Source organism: Acanthopagrus latus, chromosome 2 (assembly GCF_904848185.1).
Source record: "Acanthopagrus latus isolate v.2019 chromosome 2, fAcaLat1.1, whole genome shotgun sequence".
In the NCBI taxonomy this organism is placed as follows: Eukaryota; Metazoa; Chordata; class Actinopteri; order Spariformes; family Sparidae; genus Acanthopagrus; species Acanthopagrus latus.
Window position 1 is genome coordinate 14,190,496 of NC_051040.1, and position 19,405 is coordinate 14,209,900.

Genomic DNA, 19,405 nt, shown 5'->3' on the forward strand with positions numbered 1-19,405 from the left:
TATTTAAGTTTGCACTGTGAAAAGAAACAAGGATGAATAAGTGATGAGCTTGATGTTTCTCACGAGGCCTGACTCAGCGACCACAACTGTCCCTAAAAGAGCTGTCACCTGCGGGTGTGTGTCGCGCTCCAAAAGCGACACCCCCGCAGGCAGGGCAGAGGAGTCCAGACATCTGATCCCCGCCGCAGAGGGCTCCGTGTCTCATCACCGCTGACCGGGGCCTGGATCGCCATGGCCCGGATGAAAAGCACACCGGTAACCAGAGTCCTCTGTTTGTGTGGTCGGGTGTGATAAAATCGGTCTGCTGGCTCACGCGGTAAGAGCTCAATCTACACTGACCTATAAAGAAGAGGCTGAGCTGTGTTGAGGCCACAGAGGTTCAGTTCATGCGTTGCAGGTTGTCTCGAGTCCGCAGCCAGTGTGTCTTTAAAAAGAAAACAGTTCTGCTGCCTATCTCAAGATTCTGTTTCAGTGATTGAGGCCAGCTCTGTGATTTTGGGCTCCTCCTGGTGCTTGGTGAGAACAGGCCGGTTGGTGTAAATGTCATCCACAGGGAGAAGGAAGGTGACAGTTTTTACTTTAGCCCTAAAAAAAAAAAAAGGTCAACGAAAGCACAGAATTATACGTCTGTGAAGCCGCAACATGGCTTCAAATACACTACTAACTGTCAAATGCAAACCAAACCTTATTTGTTACCTGTTTTTGTGAACATATTCCTGCAGGGAGTGCCTGTTAGAAACTTTCCCAACATCTCCTCTGGATGAGTCACCAAAGAGGCTGCTCCCATGCTGGATTTCTTCGTGTAGTCTCCCCCACCCAGAGTCAGTCGGCTGGGCCCGGTCGGTCCCTGCCTCTCTCACGGTCACCCCTGACAGGTTGGAGTTTATGGAGTACCTGCGGACAGTCATGACGGTGTTCTCTGTGGAATAACGTGAACATGGTGAGGCTGGGATGGATATGTGTGAAGAAAACACAGCGGGAATTTTGATGCAGAATTTATCTTTCCATGATATTTTAAAGTATGTCAGAACTTAGATAAAGGAGCAATGGTGGAAACAGTAAAGTTCATAGGTTGATCAATGTTTTTTTTTATGTTAAATAAAAGCAAATGTAGTTAAATAAATGCATTCACATCCACTGAACTGTAGTGATTAGAAACATGTGTGTATGTATATACTCTATGCTATGGGTCAGCTGATCATTTGGAACAATACACAGCATTTTTCTGATTATCAGAATCAGTTTTTTGTTGTGTTTCTTTGTCATCTGACCGTGGGTAAAATACATTCATCTAAAAATGTACTGCTTTGGCTCTGGTTCAGCATGTAATCTGTAAAGTACCTGGTAACTAAATAGCTAAAAGTACAGTATTTTTCTCCAAAATGTAGCCGAGTGAGAGTGGCCTGAAAATACCTGAAAATTGCACTCAATGAGTGAATGCACTTAGTTACATTCCATCACTGGTTTTATTACTTTCTTTGTCACCTTTTGTTTGAGCTTTTTTCTGCTTCAATAAGCGGCTGTTGAGTTGCATTATGGGAATAGTGTGTTTTTTAAGTCTGATCAATGCTAATGACTAAAATCTGGATATCTCAACTCTTGTCCCTCATATTTTGAACTTTCATCCTTTTTAATCTGTCTTTCTGGCTTACATCCAATCCCATGAACGTGTGATGTCGAATTGGTGGAGTGTTCCTTTAAAATTGCTCTTCCCCCATCACTTAACACATGCGATTTTAACAGTTGCTAGGAATAAAAACTATAATGAATGCAACAAAACTACATATTACAATCAGATTTGTGATCTGTTAACAAATGTGAGCGATGAACTGCTTTATAAAACAGAATAATACAAGTCGTCCCTCTCCCTCACCTTTGTATTGACCCTCCAGCGCCGGCGCAGACGCATTCCTCCTCAGGTTCACGTACGGGTTTTCCACCACGTCCTGCCGCTGCCCTGCCGCTGAGGACACCGGGCTGCCTTCCCCCGGCGCGGCCCCGAACGCCCGCTGGCCGTAGTCCCCCCTCAGCTCTCGGTTCTCCGCCTCCAGCTTCTTGATCTCGTCGCGCATCTCCATGATGACCTGCGCCAGGCTGCGGGTGCTCTCCATGGTGCTGCTGCTGCGCTGCCAGTACCACGGCTTCCCGAACACCGGCGGGGAGTCGTGCAGGAGCAGCTCACCGCGCTGCTGAGGCTTTAACATGCTGCTGCTGCTGAGGTCCTCCTGCTGGCTGCCTCTCTGTGTGTTTGTGTGCGCCTCAATCTCAGTCCAGATCTTGTTCTGGGGAGATTATGTCGCCTTTCACCGCTTATACAGCTGAAAGGGCTCCGGTGATCGGCCAGCGGCGCACAATGGATGTTTTATTAATCAGCACCCGGCGTCCAGTTTCAGGAAAACCAAGCAGGGGTTCGGAAATGAAATGTGCCCCGCACAAGAGCTTGAATAGCGGGAGACCTGCTAAACCTGCAGGAGCGCTGAAATAACTCGTTTCCTGTTTTTTTTTTTTTGTTTTTTTTCTTACAAGTTCCCGGTCCTGGTCCTGGAAGACGTGTAGCTGCTTCATGTGTTAAATATGTGTGCTCAGATTTATTTATTTATTTATGTATGTATGTATTTATTTATTTATTTATTTTGGCACCTCACTTTTCATCTTGTAACGCTCTTGTCCCCGTTGGGATTACAATATCCTGCCTCTGAAATATTAATTACATCTGTCAGCGAAGATAAATCTTAGAAGGAAACTGAGAAAAAGCTGGCCAGCTTTCAGTGTTTTCATTCTGACTGCAATGCAGAAGACTGTTTGTATAGTACAGAGCATTAAAGGTGACATGGATTGATTGCACAAGTTTGGAATTGATTCATGTCTTTTTAATGAAAATGTACATGATTTCCTGGCGAGATATGTGGGTTTGTTTGGCCTCCAACTGAAGCCTGTTCAACATGTGGCCCTGCTGAATATGTACGGGGTTTTTTTTTCTTTGTTTTTTCATATAAATGCAGAGGTCAGGGGGTTAACCCAACGATGACAGGCAGTCTTGGAAAAAGAAACACATGAAAACAAAACAGGCGTTTGATAAATAATAAGAGAAAGAATCACTGCAGCAGACATCAAATACAGGCAGGCTGCACACAAAGGAGGAAATTACAGATAATTGCACTCGATGGGGGCTTTCACAGCCGGGATTGTGTGGTCAGGTGGTTGCAACTCATTATTAATAGACCATACTGTCTCAGAAGCATAGCACCTGTAGCTTGGTTGGAAATACATGCTTTCAGAAATGACCTCAAATATGATATATTATCAGGAATATCTGGGAAGGTTTGAGGCATTTTGTCGCCTGTGACCTGGACTGAACGGAGCTGGCTCGGAGCAACCTGACCCCCCCTGCCAGCAGAGTCCAGGCCACTGGGGAGGAGACAGGTACACAGAAGCCAGTCTGTGGAGGAGAAGAGAAACCCAATCAGCCCCCTCTTTCTGGTTCACAAAATAGGCTACAGAGGGAGGAGGGAGGCGAGGGAGGGAGAGAGAAGTGCCGATTGGCTGAGAGGAAGGGGGTTTGTGAAGAGGAGGCAGGAGGTCAGTGAAACTCAATCTGCTGCACCTCAGGTGTGTGACCGCAGGGAGAGTGACGAGACAGAGATATGAAAATGTGTCAGGCAGAGATAAAGATGGACAGAGAGACAGAGAGAGACACACACACACAGAAGATGCTGCATGCTGGCTTTTACCACCGGTTCAGTGTTCAGGGCCACTTAACCTCTTCTCATGTGCAGCACCACAAACCCAGGCTTAGCATCAATAAATAAACAAGTACTCCACTGCACACACTCTCTTTCTCTCTCTGTCTCTCTCTCTCTGCATGGCCGGTAATTATACCCAACTGTTGGAAAAACTGACGACGGATCTCACGGAAAACTTTCAATTAAAGGGGCATTGTGTAGGTTTGGAGAAGAAATACATACTGGGGATTTTGTATTAATGAGGGTACCTCAAGTCCTGAGGTTGTGAGGGAAAGGCTTAAAATGCATCTTATCATGAAGTTTATGCAAGTCTCTGTCTGTTGGATGCTCTTTTATGACACTGGTCATGTATGTATGGTTTTTGAAACAGATACTCAGACTGGAAGAAGCCTGAAAAGATCACACTACTGCAACTTCTTTATGCTCACAGATATCCAAAATAGCAAGTTACTTTACAGTTTGGAGTTACTGCAATCAAAACTGACACACAATAGACCAAACCAACGATCATCTCAGCATCAGCGAGCAGTTACGCCTAAAGTACTGCATGTAAGGAAGTGTCAAAAATCTCAACTATCCAGTGACTTGTTAAAGGTATAGTTCATCAAAAATGCATGCACCCTTTCTTTTGCAGACTGATGCTGTTTGTGGGTGTAGATGTGGTGGATTAGTATGAGTAATCGTCTCGTGATTATGTAAAGAGACATTGCTGTTTGGTTTTCTTATTGTTCGACGCTTTATGCACCACAAGCTGAGTGCCATCTTGTTCTATCATATTCGAGAGAAGCCAGGCATCTCTGTGGGGGGATACCTCCAAAAACACTGCAACTAAAACCTGAATAATGTCTTTGGAAAATTAGCACTACAGATAAAAGGATTTTGGGCTGAACTGTCCCTTTAAATGTCCATGTTAAACCCTGCTTGCAGCAAAGACCACCGAAGGAAACATTCAGCAAACTCATTTAATTGACTGAATAAAAACTCATGAAATTGTGTCTCTGTTGTCAATTAAATCTGATTCATTCTCTTTATTAACTTTCCAGAAGGCATCTCAGCTCTCAGCTCACTAGTAAAATATTCTGGTTTGGGGAGGCGGCGTCGTGTTGTGGTTGCAGTAAAATATAGAGTCAACAATGAAGATGCAAACACAAAGGAAAAAACAGAGCTCCGGGGTAAACACAGCGGAGACAGTCTGAGTCTAAACAACAGAGACACACACACAGCAGTGATGATGAGAGCCTCCAGGCTCCATCAGATCTGAGCAAACTGCTCACATTTGGATTCATTTGGATGCCGACTTTGCTCTGACCCGTCTGACTTTGACAAAGAAAATCAATGATCTGAAACAAAGGATTGCTGCTGTTGGAGTCTCTCCTTTCATTTCAGCGAAGCAACAATAATCCTGCCTCTCCGGGTTCAGAATGTGTTGAAACTCCCACTGCTGTGCATGTTATGGTGTAGTGTCTACGGCACCTTTAATGAGCTCAATAAATACTGTTTCTCTAACTATGAAATATTTTAAAAATTTCATGGACCTGCCTCTAGTGACAGTGATGGTGGAGAGGTTGACCCTAAGCCAAAAGTATTTCTTCTGGTCAAAACAACCATGACCTCTTTTGTGTGAAGGCTTTGATGCAGCGGAGCCTTTTCATTTGTTGCATTGGCCCTTTAAAGCTCAGTACCGCCGCATGTTGTTTCAGAACTCTGCTGACCTTTACTCCTTGAAGAAAACGTGTTAGCAGACAGAGCACAACTGAAGAGTACTGCACATGGCGAGTGGTGGTGAAACCTCTACTGACCTTTGTTTGGCTCATCGTTTAAAGGGTACATCCACAAATTGTACATATTAAAGTGTGTTCAGAGGTCTTCGGCAGTATGACTGTATATGTGATGAAAAGTAGTATAGATGTGCCTAAGTTGCATTGTGGGTAACTTACACACAGTTTATTTGAAAGGAAGAAGAATGTGTGGAATAAAAGAGACAATATATTTGGTTTTGTTGTAACCAAGTCCAGCACTTTTATAGAAGTGCAGCGATGCTTTTTATATCCTGCCGTCTGCATTACCCACAATGCAACTTAGCCAACGAGTAACATCACTTGAGAGACATTATCCGATTACATGCAGCTTCCTCTGGAGCCACAAAATGCTTGATAACTCTTTCTACACATATGCAGCAATACTCCCCTGTACACCTGGTAACACACCTTGATGTGTAAAATTTAAGTCTACACTACCGCATGAATTAAATTTGGGAACAATATATTTTCCATTAGGAGATGATGGATTGAAAGATGTACACATTGTCCTCTGCACCAAGGCTAATGGTGTTTTTCTTCTTTGTTTCTTTGTTTTGGATTTTGCTCATTACGCGTTTCTATTTCCATCTATTGTGCACCTCACACTCAAGGACCTCACAATCATATATAATTAGCTGCTGCTGAGCTCAGTCAATAGACAGACAGTATGACGGGCTGCTGCACAGCTGCAGCTAAGGCACAATTTCATTTTACCCCATTCAATGTGATTGGAAACCCGGGTTAATGCAATTAGCACACTGAGAGACATGAACTATGTCATCTGAAAGTAAGGTGCGACATCTCAAAAAACAACAGACAACAAGGCTGGATGAGGAAATAAGTGAAAGCAAAATGAAGTTTGGACATAAACAAAATTTTATTTAAATGTTATACATAAAACTTTAGTTTTTGTTCTTTTTTTTAAATTCAGCTAAACAAATATTTATATATCATATATTTTATAAAAAGAAACATTTCAAACATTTTAAATATTAATATTTCTTATTTACAATTCAAAACAGTACAGGAAATAATGACAGTAACAATGCAATTTCAATCATAAAAATGTTACAAAACATATTTTTTTTTTTTGTTTCCGTTTGAAAATCGGCAAGCTGATATTTTCCAGAACGTTAGCAAGGATACAAAGTAGCTATATGGAGCTGCTCTACATTCAGACAGGAACTGGAGGTGCGTTCAGCTCTTCAGATGCGTCGTTATTCAAAGACCTGTAATCCACATCTTTTTCTTTTTCTTTTTTTTCACATTAGTCTTCTTTAAGTTTGAAGTACAATGATATTCCACGGAAAAAAATGTAAAAATTGTCATCAAAATGCACCAGAGAGCTGTTTTTTTTTCTTACACACACAGCTGAACGCACCTCGAGCTCAGTAAGGTCACTGTTCTCTAAAGGGACGGGGTTGTTGAGAGAAGGCGCATGTCGTGTGGTTTGTGTGTTGCTTCACGTGTGTGTGAACCATATGCACTGTGTGTGTTTGTGTCTGTCAGTATGTAAGCTGATGAATCAGTCGGCAGGGTGGGGGGAGGGGGGGGGGGGGTCCATTTGTCGCATGGACCGAGCCTCTAAAACCAAAACAAACAGTAGCTAACAGTCCAGCAGCCTGGCTTCTACTGCAGATAGTTCTCAACGACAGGACTACAGACTATCACGACCACAGTCTACACACTTCTTCTTCTTCTTCTTCCCCCCCTTGTTTTCTCTACACTCGCCATCAGTCACAGTTCCACTACCCTGCTGCGCCCTGCAGCAGGAAACATCTACAGTCAGAAACAAGCAAATGAGCCACGCTGAGGCTCAAACTGGCACCTCAAAGCCATTCTTGATGGAGGAAAAAAAAAGTCCTATCCCCGGCACAAAGAGTTTCCTGTGAGTCTACTGGCTGTTCAGTAGGCGCTGTGCCGCTCCGTTCCTGGTTGTCTTGTGTGAGGAATCTGGACAAGAGCAAGAATAAGAATTTAAAAAAAGAATTGCATTGGAACAGTAAAGATTTCAAAGGAAGCAAGTGTCAAGATTAGCAGGTTTGGACAGAGTGAGATGAGAGAGCAAGCAGCAATGTGACATGATGTCGCTCACGAGGGAATCTGATGACATGACATACCAGTCTTAGAAAGAGTGGACAGAGAGCTGTTAGAGAGAGATGAGGCACTGGCAGCGAGAACACGCTTTTGTAGCTGTAATGAGAGGAAAAGTTCAAAAACAAAGAGAGCGGAAGTATGAAGCGGTAACAGAAACTGATGACCATGAAAAAATGCTACGCTAAACAATGCGAAGGGGGAAGAATATGCAACTGAACAGGTACAAAAGCAGCAGCGTGGTAACGACACAAATCTGGACACTTATTGGTCGTGGCGTGGCGAGACCTGTTCATTCATGATGCCGGACAGCTCGGCCAGCATGTCCCGGTAGTGAGCTCTCATCTCCTCCTGGTACTCCAGCTGGTCCTCCTTGATCAGACGCTCGTTCACATCCAACGCCTGACCACAGGCTTCTGCAAACTGCCTGCGGGGGGGCGGACAAAGCAGTGCTGGGCGTTAATGCTGTGGATCGCCACCGAGTGGTTCATGTGAGGACTGTTTTTAAAAAAGGCAAAATCTACAATGCTAAAACAGTAAAACTTTCACATTCACTAAGCTGGAGAGGACTCTGATGTTACTTTAAAAGCTTCTCAGATCCATTAATTGATTACCGAAATAGTTGGCGGTTAATTCAATCAAATAATCACTGCAGCTGTAGTACCCACTGTGCTATGGACTAAAAACCTTGCGCTGACTTGTCCATCTAATCTTACCTGAAGATCTCCTTGAGCAGTTTGACCTGGTTGTCCGGGTATTTCTTGGCGTTCTTCTCCTCTAAAAATGCCCTGGCATAAGCCATCGGCCCTGCATTCACCTGTAAGAGGAAGATCTGGTCAGACAAAACCGTGGATCAAAAGTCCCCCCCCCCCCCAAAAAAAAATCTGTATTTCGGGTTTAAACCGCACCTTGACGCTGACGCTGCCCTGCAGTTTCAGCTGCAGCCGGATCATGTCCACCTCCTCCATGTTGCAGAGCTGGTTGAGCTCTGAGACTTTGCGCGACATCTCGTCGATGGCTACCTCGATCGGGTTCATCTCCGTGCTCTGCTGCTCCACCACCTGGATGCGCTTCTTTAGGTAGGGGAAGCTGGAACTCGCTGAGGACAGAGGATTAAACCAATAACCATTCAGACAAAACATTCTTGTTCCCTTCCAGTCTGATGTAAGGGCAGAAGCAAGCACTCACTGGTCAGGATGGTGCGTCTCTTGCACTGCTCCTCCACGTCTCCGTGTTTCTTCCCCGACAGAGTGAACGGCGTCTCGAACACAAAGCGGTTGATGTTGTGATGCCTCTCAAAATCTGTCCTCTTGTCCTGTTGCTCTTTCTCATCGAAGAAGGGCACCACGTACGTCACCTGGATGTAGGCAAACTTTGGGTCCAGGTCTTTAGGATTCACCTGTGTTACACGGATTACAAGCAAGCAAAATATCAGCCGGCGTTTTCTTTTGATGTCTTAAAAAATAACTTCAGCTCTTGGCCAAGGTCTGTCAGATACCTTGTTGGAGTCCTGGATCATCTTGACGTTATCAGCTCCAAACTTGTCCGAGTAGAGCTTGAGCAACCTCTGGGAGATTTCTGACAGCCCCGTCAACTTCGGCTCTTTGTAGATGAACTCTTTGCTCTCCTCCTCCTCAAAGAAACCCTGTGGCCAACAAACACACACACACACACACACACACACACACACACACACACACACACACACACAAATCAGCAAAGCCTGACAGTGCATACAGTAGGTGTCTGTCTGATCAGTCTGATTTTACATCACCCCCTGGTGGTTTCTTATACACACAGGCCATCACATGTATTAGAACAACTCAGCCCTAACAGGGTGCCAGTGTTAGGTTCTGGATGGGAGATCTTTCGCTAACAGCTTCAGAGTCAAATGTCAAAGTTGAATGAGGTTTATTAAGCTGCGTCTTCCTGTCCAGTTTGACACCAGCTGTTCTTAATGTGTAGGGTGGAAACAACTTCATCGTCAGAGATTATTGGGAGGTAAAATGGACCACGGCAAGCTTGACACAAACCCCTCGAAGGGTGACAGCAGCAGGTGTTAATAGTGGTAGAAGGGGGAGAGAGGCAAAAGTGGTTAGCTCTGAGGAAAACGGAAAAAAAAATCAAAGACGTACAAAACTTACCGCAATCTTGAAATAGAATATAATATAAAAAAGAAGGAAGAAAAGAGCAGACAGAGAAATTAAGGACACTGACTCACTGACAAAAAGTCTCCTAATATTCTCCTTATCAACTCTTTAAACCCTTTCTTCACCTCACAGCTCTGAAATCCCTGAATGGAATTATCATCCTCTCATTAACAAACAGGAAAATGTGTCAAGGATCCAGTTTCTTAAAAAAATCAAGCACACTGCTTCTCTGTGGATAACTCAAGGACTCAAAGTTGAACCAGGGAACAAGTCACCCATTATATTAAATATGCTTTTAGTGTTTCTAAAGAGAAAGTTCACCCAAATAAAACTAATAAAAAATCAACAATATTCTCCTCTTGGCTTCAAGCCATAGTGTTGGCTTTCTTTGCAGAGGTATTGAGATCCTGGCTTTGACTTCTGCAGCCTTTGCTTGAGACACACAAAGTACTGAAAAATGACATTTGGAAAATGAAAGAGCAAAGTTTCTTTGCAGAAACTGTTTCCTATTTAAGAATGTGTTTTTGTTTAGTCCCAAAATAAAGGAAAAAATGCAGGTTGTGGAGTAGGACGTATGTTTGCCTAGACATAGTTTTCTTGCTAGCAGTAAGGCAATGTTTACAGGGGTGTTTGGTACCACGTTCTGTCTGTGAAATCTGTCAACAGCAGAGTTTTAGTTACCGTTTTATTTGACCTTTAAAGACCATTGAGGGTGTCTGTGTACGTGTGTGTACTGTACGTGTGTGTACTGTACGTGTGTGTACTGTACGTGTGTGTACTGTCCGTGGCGAAGACCTGACGCTCACCTGTCCGTAGAAAGCTACGCGGTAGTAACGACCGAAAAGCCGCTTTTCTGAGTTCACCACCTCGGTCACCTTGAGATAGGAGCGATGGATGTCGTAGTACAGCTCTGACAGCCTCTGTGGGCACACACAAACACACACGTACGGTTACTCTTAGCTCAATACACACACATATACACACACACACACACAAGCCACCCGGTGTGGATAAAGTCTTAATGGTCACCTTAAAATCACGCCTCTTTTCAAAGACGGCGATCACAGGTTTGTTGATGTCAGCGATGAGCTCGTGTCTCTCTGACTTCCACAGATAGTCCACGCACAGCTCCAGCTGCTCCACCAGGGTGTCCTACACAGCACAGACAGATCAACAAGCATGTTAGAGAGAAAAGGGACACACATTATCATTATTAATATTATTGAATAATCCGAGATGGATATAGAACACAACAGGTAAGTTAAAAAACACGTATTTTAGCTTTTTGGGGTGAACTGCCCCTTTAAGGTTTTGTCCAGGATTACATTTTAACACTGACCTCTGTGTAGGGGGTGTCCTGTGTACCAGTGTCTTCCTTCATGGCACCTTCCTCTTTTACATTCGGGCTGATGCACATAAACGCTGCCCAGCCCATAGAGAACGACGCTGGGGTCGCAGACAAGCGAAAGCAACTTTAGGGCAAGTAATTCAAAAAGACTTACACTTCTCATAAAAGGTCACACATTAATGCGGGCGTTATGCTTTGCTTTTGAAACATACAGGTGCGTAATATGCATCTGACACACTTGTATCATTCTTGCATCAGGGCGCAAGAAGTATCAACAAAACATCAAATGTGAGATCTCAGTGACACCGAACATTTCATCCAGTGAGACTTGAGTGAACAGTGAGGGTCAAACCGCGACAGCAAAAATAAAAAACAAATAAGATACACGGTCTCACATTGTTAAGGCAAGAACAGTGGTCCTCAAACTGCACAGCTTAGAAAACCTTATCCATCACTGGACTGGTTAAGATTTGAAAACTGACGTCCCTTCAATCCAAAAAACACATCCACCTGTAAATCTCGCAGGTGTACGCCCACTCTCCCCCACAGTACCTTCTATCTCCATTACCACGTTCTGAACTCCCGAGCCCGCCACCCACCCCTCACCACCCAGCAGGCCCCAGGCGCACACACTCACTGTCTGCATCTCGGGAGGTAGTTAGTAAGGAGCTACAGTTATAGACAGGGCTTTCTTCAGGGGACACATTGGACATCCTGGCCTTGTCAGCTCTCCAGTAGCCTGTTTGGTAGGAGCGGAGGAGGAGGAGGAGGAGGAGGAGGAGGAGGAGGAGGAGGAGGAGGAGGAGGTTTACAAACATCACGTCCACTTGCTTTTGCCTTTTTTATGCTCAAGGACACAGAAAAGCTCACGAAATCAGCCGAGCTGCTGGCATGCTATTGCAAGCTATCGGCGCGCAGGCTCCGTGCACAAAGTGCATGCAAAAGGGTTGTCAGACAAGCAGAGCAACAATGAGATACAGCACATGCTGTGGTCCAAACAAGGTGGCGTGCACACAAACCGATTCGCAGATAGAGGAACATGAAGCACAGAAGTACTAGGAGTCATGAATGGGAATGCTGCATGAGTTCCCTAATGAATCCTCGACACACTGAAGTCACGGCTGCAGTGTGCTCGCTGTCAGGCATACACATCACCCCCCCCGCCCCCCTGTGATGATATGAAGGACTGAGAGTTGCAATGATCGTGTTAGCAGAGAGAAAAAGAGATGTCTGCAGGCTGTGATCAGACTCTGTGGTTAGAAGTCACCAGGTCTGCAGAGATGCGATGCCACAGCCCTGCATATGCCCAAAGATTTGCGCATAGGCGTGAACACACAAACCATGCTGCAAAAAAGTAAAGTCGGGGCAGCTGCGTGCGCACACTCACCTCTTCTCTTCAGCGATTCTGCGATCAGGGCCGAGATGTGGATGTAGCACATGGCAGCCTGAGGGAAAGTGAGACAGGTTACCATCACACCCTTTGAGGTAACAGCGTCCTGAAATGTGTCTAAAAGATGCGTCACCTCTGAGAGATCGCCGTTGCGGACGTGAACCTTCGCCATGCTCTCCAGCCAGGTGCGTCGAAGCTCGGGGGTGCTGGCGTACGAGTTGGCCAGACTGTACTGAAGATCCACAAGCATCTCCGGATCCTTCTCATGCTCCTTCATTTGTGCTGTGGCCATCAGAACCGTCCTGATCCGTTTAGTCAGGTCCTTCACCTCAGCAGGGAATGGAGTGCTCTGTGGGAAAAGGCATTGTTATTTTAAGTCTGAGATTAAGAATGAAACACCACTGTGCATCATAATTACAGAAAACAGAGCTGCGATATACCTTGAGTGGCGCATCTCCGTTGGCAAAGTTATTGATGATAGCAAGAGACTGCTGAAATCTTGAGCCTCCGATGCCAGCATCTGCTATCAGCTGGCTCACTGCCTTAATGACCTGGAGTAGAAGAGACGTGTGAGGTACGGAGGTCACGGCTCACAAAAACACACAATGCTGAAATGACATTTCATGCCACACTGACCTGCAGATGTGAGCGGACTATCGACTTGCCCTTTGTGAACTCAAAGTTTTTCCTCATGAAGAAGTACAGCAGTGCAGCTGCCTCCGTCTGGGTGGAGCTGGAGCGATGGTTACAGCACTTGAGGATCTCGTAGCACAGACAGCCACACAGGTCGGCCTTACCCTGGAAGAATGCACTGGGGAACTACAGGGAAGAGACATGAAGAGGAAACCACACGTGAGAGAGAAGAAGAAAGACTCTTCATTTAGATGTTACAGGTGTACGTGGAGTTTGCCCGACCTTTTGTACAAAGAGCCTGAGTGAAGCAAAGACGTGTCGTAGAGTGGTGGTTGACTGGTTGATCTGAAAGAAGAGCAAGTAGGTGTCCAGCACCTTCTTCATCAAAACGTTTTGTCCTTCATCCAGCAACAGCTGCTTCTGAACGGATGTATAAAAGAAAAAAAAAAGACAGGAAACATATTTCAATAACAAAGTTTCATCAGGCAACCTTTTCCTTGTAAAGGTTGCACAGACTACCTCATACTTCAAATCACACAGTTTATTAAAACAGAGATTCTTTTTGCCACCAGGTGGCAGTAGAGCTTTAGAATGTGCAGAAAATGTGCTCATGCTCATATAGCAACTCAGTCTGCAGGGTGCACAAATAGATGTATTTCATTTGGACAAAGCAGTTTGCAGCATTTTGTGCATAAGAAAGATGTTGATAGTTGTGTTTTTATCAAGAAGCAAAAACAAAAATATGATTAAAAATCTTTTTTAACACTCCAAAGCCAGTACGTGACTATATTGTTTGATTTTTGGACAGGAGAAGTACCAAAGCCATACATTGAAATGTGTGTTTTTGCATTCACATATAAGTCTCATGCTGCAAAAGTTCATAATTATATTCCTGAAATATACTGTTATATTTGCGTGTCAGAAGAATACAATATATTATGCACAGCAGCAGATAACATAAACTAAAATAGATTTCCCTAAATAACACAGAATCGATGACACGCACAAAAGTGTAGCTGCAGCTATGGAGGAAGCACAGACCTTGTGATGGTGAACAAAGAGCTCCAGCACATCCAGCACAGTGAGGGACACCTCAGTGGACAAGTTCGCCTCGATGTCTGTCGGACTCAGTGTGTCCCCATCCTGAATATTACCGTCTGGAAACACAATCGGAATCAAAAAAAGAGTAACCCAAATCAAGGTCAGTAAATGTGTGTGTGTGTGTGTGTGTGTGTGTGTTACCTGTCTCCATCATCTGCAGCAGCTTGGGGTTGGTGAGAGCATTCTTGCCCCTGATGATGGGCATGGTCTGGGAGCGAGCATGTCGGTGGCCTTCCCCTCCAGATGCCATCCTGGGAGGCAACAGCAGGAATCAGCAGCCAGCATCGATCACAGTTCTCAGTACTTTAAAGATTTTAATACTTTAGTTAAAACTACACTGTAGCAGGTGTATAACTAAACCTAGTGTCAGTTCTGGGCCAACCAATCTCTGGAGGTGTTGCATATTTTAGCAGTCAGGTAAATATACAAAACAGGGCGTCCACCTCTCAAGGGCATGGCGTTATCGGGAGTCTGTTGACACATGGGAGTATGGAGACAGTGGCTGGCAAATCACACAAAACACTGCAGGTATGAGGAGGGTCATGCAGAGAACACAGTCACAGTCTACCACACGGGAGCACACAGTGGTCACATCAAAAATGAACAAAGAGGACAAGGATGTATTCGTCTAAATCCAGGTGTTCACATTGTTGCAGGTTGTAATTCAAATAATGTGGAGCTGTGGCTGTTAGCTATTACCAATGAAGGATAAGTTCACCCAGAAATGAGAAGTCAGCCATGATGTACACACCGTCATTGCCGATGGAGAGTGAGGTGAAGTTTTGTACTCCACAAAACATTTCTGGAGCCGCAGGAAAGCAAAACAGCGTCGCAGAATCCTTCTAAACGACTGACATAAATGGGGACTTGTTTTAAAACCAGCATAATCGAAGTCCCAAGAAGCTCCAAGATCCCAGATTGATTTGAAAAGACTTTATTTACACCCGTTTTATGCTGAAATGATCATTTTAGCTGCTACACTGAAAGGGAAAGCATGCACCTAGTCTGAAGGAGATTCAAAAGCTACGACACAAATAATGTCTTTTCAAATCAATATGGGATCTCGGGGCTTCTGGAGACTTGGATTATTCCGGACAAGCTGTAACTGAGCCAATTTAGGTATTTTCCTCCCCATCTGCTTCTGTTATTTAGAAGAATGGTGCAATGTTGATTTGCTGCAAAGCTCCAGAAATGTCTTGTGGACTTTCCATCTGCATGAGGAGGAGAGGAGAATGACTAATTTATCATTTGTGGGGGAACTTTTCCTTTGAGAACAGTTTTTTTAACCACAGACTCAGTAACTGTACAAGAGCTGAACTCAGCCGTCATGGCTGAGGTGTTTTCCTGGTGGAGGGTGATTACCATTGCGGGAAGAGGCTTGAGGGTTGCGAGGACTGGGAGGGGTGGTTAGAGCCCTTCAGGGTGCCATTGGCCTGGGTGGACTGGGCCAGCTTTAGTGCCGCTGCTAGCTTCCTGTTCACGAGCCAATCACAGCAAAGCTAACATCAGTTAGTTTAGTCGAGACCATTACTGGTTAGTGACCATCATTATCATCATTAGTCAGTTACAATAACTAGGTGTGGCATGTAATAGCTGCGCAAGAATGCCTGCAATCAATAAATAATAACCTCTGAGTGTAAATGTAAACACTTTGCAATCACAAAGCACTGTTTTTGTGGCCCTCTAGCAGATTTATAGCAACAAGGTCACGTTGTGTTTGTGTAAGGCTAAATGCTGAAAGCATACAGGAGCTCCAATTTGACCTTGGAGTGGTGAGAGCGGCTCAGAGAGGAAGATCAAACATCTCATGTAGAGAGGGCGGTCAGCCAGATGGAAAGGTTAGTGGCGTGGCAGTAGTCAATGGTTTTAGTTTGCCATTAGTATAATATAGAGTATATCAACTCTTGGTAGAGTGTTAGTGGTGAGTGGAGGTTAGTATTAATGTTAAACAGTGGACGGCGAGGAGATTAAGATGTATGGATGTGATGAAACCAATGGGCAGTTAAGCTGCAGCACAAGTCAGATTTCAACAAACAGATGTTGAACATATCACGTTCTTGCGCTGCTCAAATGAAGCTGTCGCGGCTACTGACGTACACAAAGCAAGCGCGGCTTTCGGCCAGCCAAAACAAAGAGGACGTGACTGCTGCGCAAGCCGATCAGCACAGCAGCGTCAGAGCCCATTAACAGAACTCAATCAAGCCAAGCACCAGGTGGAGGAGTCCAGCCGGGCGTGAGGACAGAGGGCAACAAGGTCAACACGCAACGTCAACGAGGGAAATGTGTTAGAAGACGGGAATATAACTAACATACAGTTGCATTAATGTCAATACACGAGGGGTTACTTGATGCAACAGAACATCAATAACGTGCAGCCACACTGACAATCCATTAACAGCAGCGGCATGCAGAGAGGGGGGAGGGCGTGAGGCATGCGCCGTGGTGGAGAGGCTACAACAGCAAGGTCAAACAGGGAGGAAATATTGCACATATTTGTTTGTGTCATGTTGTGTATATTGTGCATGGGCATGAGTGTGTCCGCATCTTGGCTATAGGCTAATATGTGACTTGTACAATAAGTAGGTAAGGCTCACTGCACTGACACACAAACTATTTCTAACTGCAGCTAAAAAATCACTTGCAAACTTCACGGCCATGACAAGCAGTTTTCTCAATCAGCTCCGTACCAGTGATCCATGAGCGTCTGAACCCGTCAAGAACAGACTTTTCTGCTGAATTTGGATCAATTTTGGTTAGATTTCATTATTTTTCTTTTAGTCTGTTCACTTCTTACCGGTGAACAGTGGTGATGTCATGTACATTGATGCACCAGACAGGGTTCAGCAACATTTGCAAAGTGATGGCTGCTAAGTTGCTGTTTGCCCATGTTCCCAGACTGCTGTCAATAAAATACGATCAAACCACTTCCACATTCAGAGCGCTGCAGGGATGATGCATTTTTGTAGGCTAATCCGGAAGTTTGCATCGCCCTGGTTTCCTTGACAAAAAGCCAATGGGATTTTTTGAATTGGATTTCTAATTGGACTGCAAAAATAAAATCTCTAGTAAACGCAGGTTTGTGATACTTGCATGTTTTGTCCAGCAAGATAATCTTTACAGACGAACACCACTTTTGTGATTTTTTGAAGCATAAATTCAATCACTAGAAGTAAAAAGCTAATGTTATGTCCCATTACTTAAGCCATCACCACTAAGTGTCTTACTTCACAATTACTATACACTTTTTCTATAAATTGATCACTCTACAAGTTGTAAAGTTAAAGTATGGTGAATTGAATAGATTGCTACTAAAATTGGACTGTAAAGATGGACTAGAGAGTAGATGAGTCCTCTCTGTTTGGCATGATGATACGGTTTATAATTCACTTGTGGGACAATTTAAGATTTTAACAACATATTTTATGTCAAAGAACAATACATGTAAATATCTTAAGCTTGTGGTGACCACAGATCTTCTTTCAGCTGTCTCGTAGTACTTCTCTGAGCTCCTAGTCCAGACTGCTAGCTGCACAGCTAACTGAGCTAACCGAGCTAACGGCGGCTACAGTTATGGCGGTGTTTGGCGGTTACTGCGGTGATATGCTGCCCTCTGTCTGTTTGAATTGACCTTGTGTGAACCAGGTTACCAACTCTTACATATTGGTGTTAAAGACTGAATTGTTGTCTGACTGTCTGACTGTCTTCCTATCGTGCTGTCTGGCTACACACTGCTAGTATAATTCATTGCTCCTGAACTTCAGCGGGTGCCCACACTGACTCAGCCAGGCATCAAAGAGCTAACAGAGAGAGACACTGAGACAGACACAGGCGTAAGACTGTGAATCCCCCATGGCCTGGTATTACAGATGAATGTTAAGTAGCTAGCAGCCCCAGACGGGCTCAACTATGTCTGAGAGCGCTAGCAAAGGCTTCCAGCTATCTTTATTCTGTTGATGCCTGCGCTCACAGTAAAGCAGTGTGTTCTCCCAGCCTTTTGTTGGCTTACATCTCAGCATCTTATTGCTGAAAGGAAAAAGAGGGCTAATTTAATTAGCTGGGAGGAACCAGAAGATGGAGGAGTCGAGCGGTGCCAATGGCTCAGCTCCAGTATGAGCACACACACACACACACACACACACACACACACACACGATAACAACCCCCATCATGTGCCTGCCAACTACTACAGTACAATATCCAGCAGAGCTTTTCTCTCAACAACCAGATCCAGGAGTTTCACCTCCCCCTCGCTTCCTTTTCTTCCCCCTCCCCTTTACCTCTTCCCCTCTTGAAGCTCATCCCTGAGCGTGCACACGCATACAGAGCACATATTAGTATTTCTGCCTGACTGTGCCTGAATCACTTATTTGTGTGTGTTTGCACATAATGCGTCTGCGTGGCTGCATGTGTGCACCCATGCGTGCGCATGATTATATGAATTATGTATCAGTTGGTGTGTGTGTGTGTGTGAGGGGGGTGATAGGACCTTCTGGCTGCGGCATGTATGTTGAGTTAATAAGCTGTTTCCACATATGCAGCATAAAACAATAAATGCATCAGAATTAGACCCGCAGTGACTCACCTGGCTATGTGGCGTTTTCCGAGGAACCTGAAGTGCTGAAGACACAGCCTGGAGAAACGGGGAAATGCAAAGGTATCTTGGGTGACGGGTGGAGGTTTGCTCATGTTAATGTGTTTTGAAAAGTTAACAGCAGAGGACAAATGAAGTGCGTGTGATCACAGTGAGCGGCAACATTTCAGTCTCGATGTTGACAGTTAATTAACAGGCCTGTTCGGTGGATATGGAGCCATCATTGGCATTACAGTCTGTTTTTCTCCCCTCGCTCTCTTGCTGTGTCATTACTTTCATCTGTTCACTTCTGGATACACGTCTCAGTGGTTTTTTTTTTTGGTTTTTTTTTTCCTCAGCCTAGCTAGCCAAAAAGGAGTCACGCCAACACTTTACTGAAGTGAGGAACGAAGAGCACTTACTCCAGGATGTTGAAGAAGTCTGAGATCTCCTGATGAATGGCCCGGTGCCAGTAGGACACCAGCACATCTGGAAACAGGAAACAAATCATGTCACACACGCACGGCAGATTTCTGGAAGGGTAGCCGAGTGCCAGCGAACAGAAGGGATCGAAACA

At 44.7% G+C, this 19,405-nt stretch overlaps 2 protein-coding genes across 11 annotated transcripts in view; both read right to left on the reverse strand.

The window, feature by feature from the left end:
- Nucleotides 1-431: 431 nt before the first annotated feature.
- On the reverse strand, nt 432-2,587 carry LOC119009599. The gene is made up of 3 exons (XM_037081016.1): nt 1,874-2,587; nt 697-919; nt 432-585 (listed from the first exon to the last, which is right to left on the reverse strand). Exons 1-3 carry the CDS (start codon nt 2,202-2,204, stop codon nt 456-458), a joined length of 684 nt encoding a protein of 227 aa, XP_036936911.1. The 5' UTR covers nt 2,205-2,587; the 3' UTR covers nt 432-455.
- Nucleotides 2,588-6,622: 4,035 nt separating this feature from the next.
- The window catches only part of dock10 (dedicator of cytokinesis 10), a 67,697-nt gene continuing 54,914 nt past the window's right edge, over nt 6,623-19,405 (reverse strand). For 4 of the 10 annotated variants that reach the window (XM_037083292.1, XM_037083285.1, XM_037083266.1 and 1 more), the window contains 22 exons: nt 19,251-19,317; nt 18,841-18,888; nt 15,621-15,731; nt 14,400-14,509; nt 14,199-14,314; nt 13,440-13,577; nt 13,161-13,343; nt 12,965-13,075; nt 12,658-12,873; nt 12,522-12,579; nt 11,772-11,873; nt 11,126-11,232; nt 10,816-10,938; nt 10,593-10,706; nt 9,781-9,786; nt 9,135-9,281; nt 8,825-9,035; nt 8,545-8,735; nt 8,353-8,453; nt 7,925-8,063; nt 7,663-7,735; nt 6,623-7,495 (listed from right to left, as the gene is read on the reverse strand). In XM_037083292.1, coding sequence (XP_036939187.1) covers nt 7,437-7,495; nt 7,663-7,735; nt 7,925-8,063; nt 8,353-8,453; nt 8,545-8,735; nt 8,825-9,035; nt 9,135-9,281; nt 9,781-9,786; nt 10,593-10,706; nt 10,816-10,938; nt 11,126-11,232; nt 11,772-11,873; nt 12,522-12,579; nt 12,658-12,873; nt 12,965-13,075; nt 13,161-13,343; nt 13,440-13,577; nt 14,199-14,314; nt 14,400-14,509; nt 15,621-15,731; nt 18,841-18,888; nt 19,251-19,317 — 2,531 coding nt within the window. In that variant the 3' untranslated portion in view covers nt 6,623-7,436. The remainder of the gene's footprint in view (nt 7,496-7,662; nt 7,736-7,924; nt 8,064-8,352; nt 8,454-8,544; nt 8,736-8,824; nt 9,036-9,134; nt 9,282-9,780; nt 9,787-10,592; nt 10,707-10,815; nt 10,939-11,125; nt 11,233-11,771; nt 11,874-12,521; nt 12,580-12,657; nt 12,874-12,964; nt 13,076-13,160; nt 13,344-13,439; nt 13,578-14,198; nt 14,315-14,399; nt 14,510-15,620; nt 15,732-18,840; nt 18,889-19,250; nt 19,318-19,405) is intronic. The other 6 variants (XM_037083342.1, XM_037083325.1, XM_037083275.1 and 3 more) reach the window with 6 other exon arrangements.

Coding starts and splice junctions, on each gene's coding strand:
- LOC119009599 (XM_037081016.1), bottom strand. CDS start 2,204: ATGTTAAAGCCTCAGCAGCGCGGTGAGCTGCTCCTGCACGACTCCCCG. Junction 920..1,873: donor GCTGGAGGGTCAATACAAAG/GTGAGGGAGAGG, acceptor GTTATTCCACAG/AGAACACCGTCATGACTGTC. Junction 586..696: donor GAATATGTTCACAAAAACAG/GTAACAAATAAG, acceptor TTTTTTTTTTAG/GGCTAAAGTAAAAACTGTCA.